The 2207-nt window shown below is 42.2% G+C and overlaps 1 protein-coding gene across 1 annotated transcript; it reads left to right on the top strand.

Moving 5' to 3' along the window:
- Positions 1–43: 43 nt before the first annotated feature.
- On the top strand, positions 44–1114 carry PHALS_00012 (ste ste20 ysk protein kinase; the record flags this gene model as incomplete). The annotated part of the gene is made up of 4 exons (XM_024730331.1): positions 44–53; positions 119–502; positions 922–951; positions 1029–1114. 4 exons carry the CDS (start codon positions 44–46, stop codon positions 1112–1114), a joined length of 510 nt encoding a protein of 169 aa, XP_024580619.1.
- Positions 1115–2207: the final 1093 nt, after the last annotated feature.

Here is a 2207-nt window from a genome sequence, read left to right as displayed (position 1 = left end):
GTTTCAGTCGATAAACAATACTGTCACAACGATCTTAAGGCTCATGGGCAAAGGTGTCACAGTGATTCTGAGGCTCTTGATGTCTCAATCAACGAAAATGGATATAGTGCCGTTGCAGGTTTGTCCTTTCATCACTCTGAGGTCGACACAGCAGTGACCTCGGTGGTTGATTCGACATCAGCGTCGGGAGCGCTACTGTTAGAGAATGTGAACGAGAGCTGGGACGAGAAAGACGACGAGATGTTTGGCTCGATTGTTAAACCTGCGATTGGTGATGTCTTAGAGCGTATTTTGTCTCTCAGTCCGGTCAACAATGATTCAATCTCGCCAACACACCGGGACGCTACAGAGGCCGCTACTGAGGCGCAAGAGGATCTTCTTTTTGAGCTACTGCATGTTTTTGACAATGTTAGTCAACAAAAAGGTCTACTTCGGCTAGTTTTGCGAAGTCTGGCCGATTACACGAATGCTGTAATATCTCCTACCAAATCCAGTGTCAACGGTCCAAATTAATTTGAAGTTTTGTAATAAAGGTGTTTTGTTTGAAGCTATTAAATTACTTACGACAGTAAGTCATCAGTTTTTAGTTTTCATTTAATAGCTGTGGGGAATACAATATAATTGTTGCAACGCAAGCTACTAAAGTATGTTACATGCATTAACGGTACACTATCTTACGATAGTGTAAAGATTGAAGGATCTGCATGCATCAAGACGATTGGCTAAATGGCTGCAACACTTAAGAAAAATATTTGCTATACGTCACCATTTTCAAAGCAGCTGATATTTGGGCAGCAAGGCTATTCTGCGCACCCTTCATTGGTAAGAAAGAGAGATCAAAGGTGTGTCATGAGGTCAGTCTGGAGTGTCAAGCAGATAATTGTCCTGAGACAAATGTATACCATATTTTCCGGTATGTAGAAACTGGAATCAAAGCATATATAAACACAGGTATGATGTTATGATTACACATACATGTTTTTTCATTTGAGCTTCACTATTTAACATATTCTTTCATCTATGCAAAGCAAAAAATATGCCAAAATCCCAGACAAGGTGCTACGGTACGCTTGGTACCTTCAATCAACGTTTTCATCAGAAATCTGCTTCTTGATGAGAAAGAAAGGCAGGCGTCACAGGAACGGAGTTGCCGAACACCTTGCACAGAGAGCACGCGTTGGACAGAAAGTCCGCGTCAGCAACGCACATAAGCTGGGGATATATGATCCACCCAAGAGCAGATCCGAGAGCCTCTCAAGTAGCTATATTTTTTCAGTTTGCTCATTTAAACGAAACATATTTAAATTGGCTAACTCATACATATGTTTACTATCTGCAATGCAAATTTTTTAGTTATCGCATACGATGAGACTAGCAGCCCATGTCCCTCGGACCTGACCTTTACGGAGGAGGATCATTTCAACAGTACTGGTAATTTGTCAATTTTGAGGATTGCAAAATGTACGTACACCGTGATGTTATACGTGCCAGTAAAATCACCCCCTAGCAAAATATGGCACACACTGGGGTTCAACGGAATATGTCGTTATTAGACATTGCGCAACAGTAAGTGCTCAACGTCTAGCTGGTTCCTTTCTCGATTCGTATCACACAGTATGTAACGGGGTTACACGTACACGTACCCTGGTAACAGGGGTGTGTGTCACACAAGATGTGCATAATGAGACTGCACCCAAACAAGAATATGCTATGTGGCTAGGTAGCCAGTAGTTTTGCATGTATTTAGATTTTACTAAATACATTACTATATATATTTAGGATATTTGGGAAAATCTAAACTTTTAAAATTAGGATAAAAAAATCAATAGAAATCAGTTCGAATTTAAACGGAAGAGTCAATTAGCCTTGGGAAGGCAATAATTACTCTTGGAGTAAGCGGATTGCGATCTGCTATGTCGCTCTTGTTCTAAGTATAGAACGGACGGTCGGTGACCTAAAATACGCTCCCTCTAAGCGCAACGCTACAGCAGCCCGCTGCACTTGGTAGCCATTGTAGTCAGTCTACACCTGAGTAGTTTAGACTGATCCTTTGTGAGGATGGAATAATTTTCCTCTTTGCCACAGGGCATGCAGGACGGGCTTAACAAGCTGATGTCTTTGCTTGGCCCTGGAGGCGTGCAACACCTTGCGGCCCAAGCCCCCGAGGCAATCGGTGCGCGTCTAGAGCCGTTTTCAAATTGCGAAAT

This window comes from Plasmopara halstedii (assembly GCF_900000015.1).
Source record: "Plasmopara halstedii genome assembly, contig: Scaffold_1079, whole genome shotgun sequence".
NCBI classification, from domain to species: Eukaryota; Oomycota; class Peronosporomycetes; order Peronosporales; family Peronosporaceae; genus Plasmopara; species Plasmopara halstedii.
This window is presented reverse-complemented; position numbering and strand designations above follow the sequence as displayed.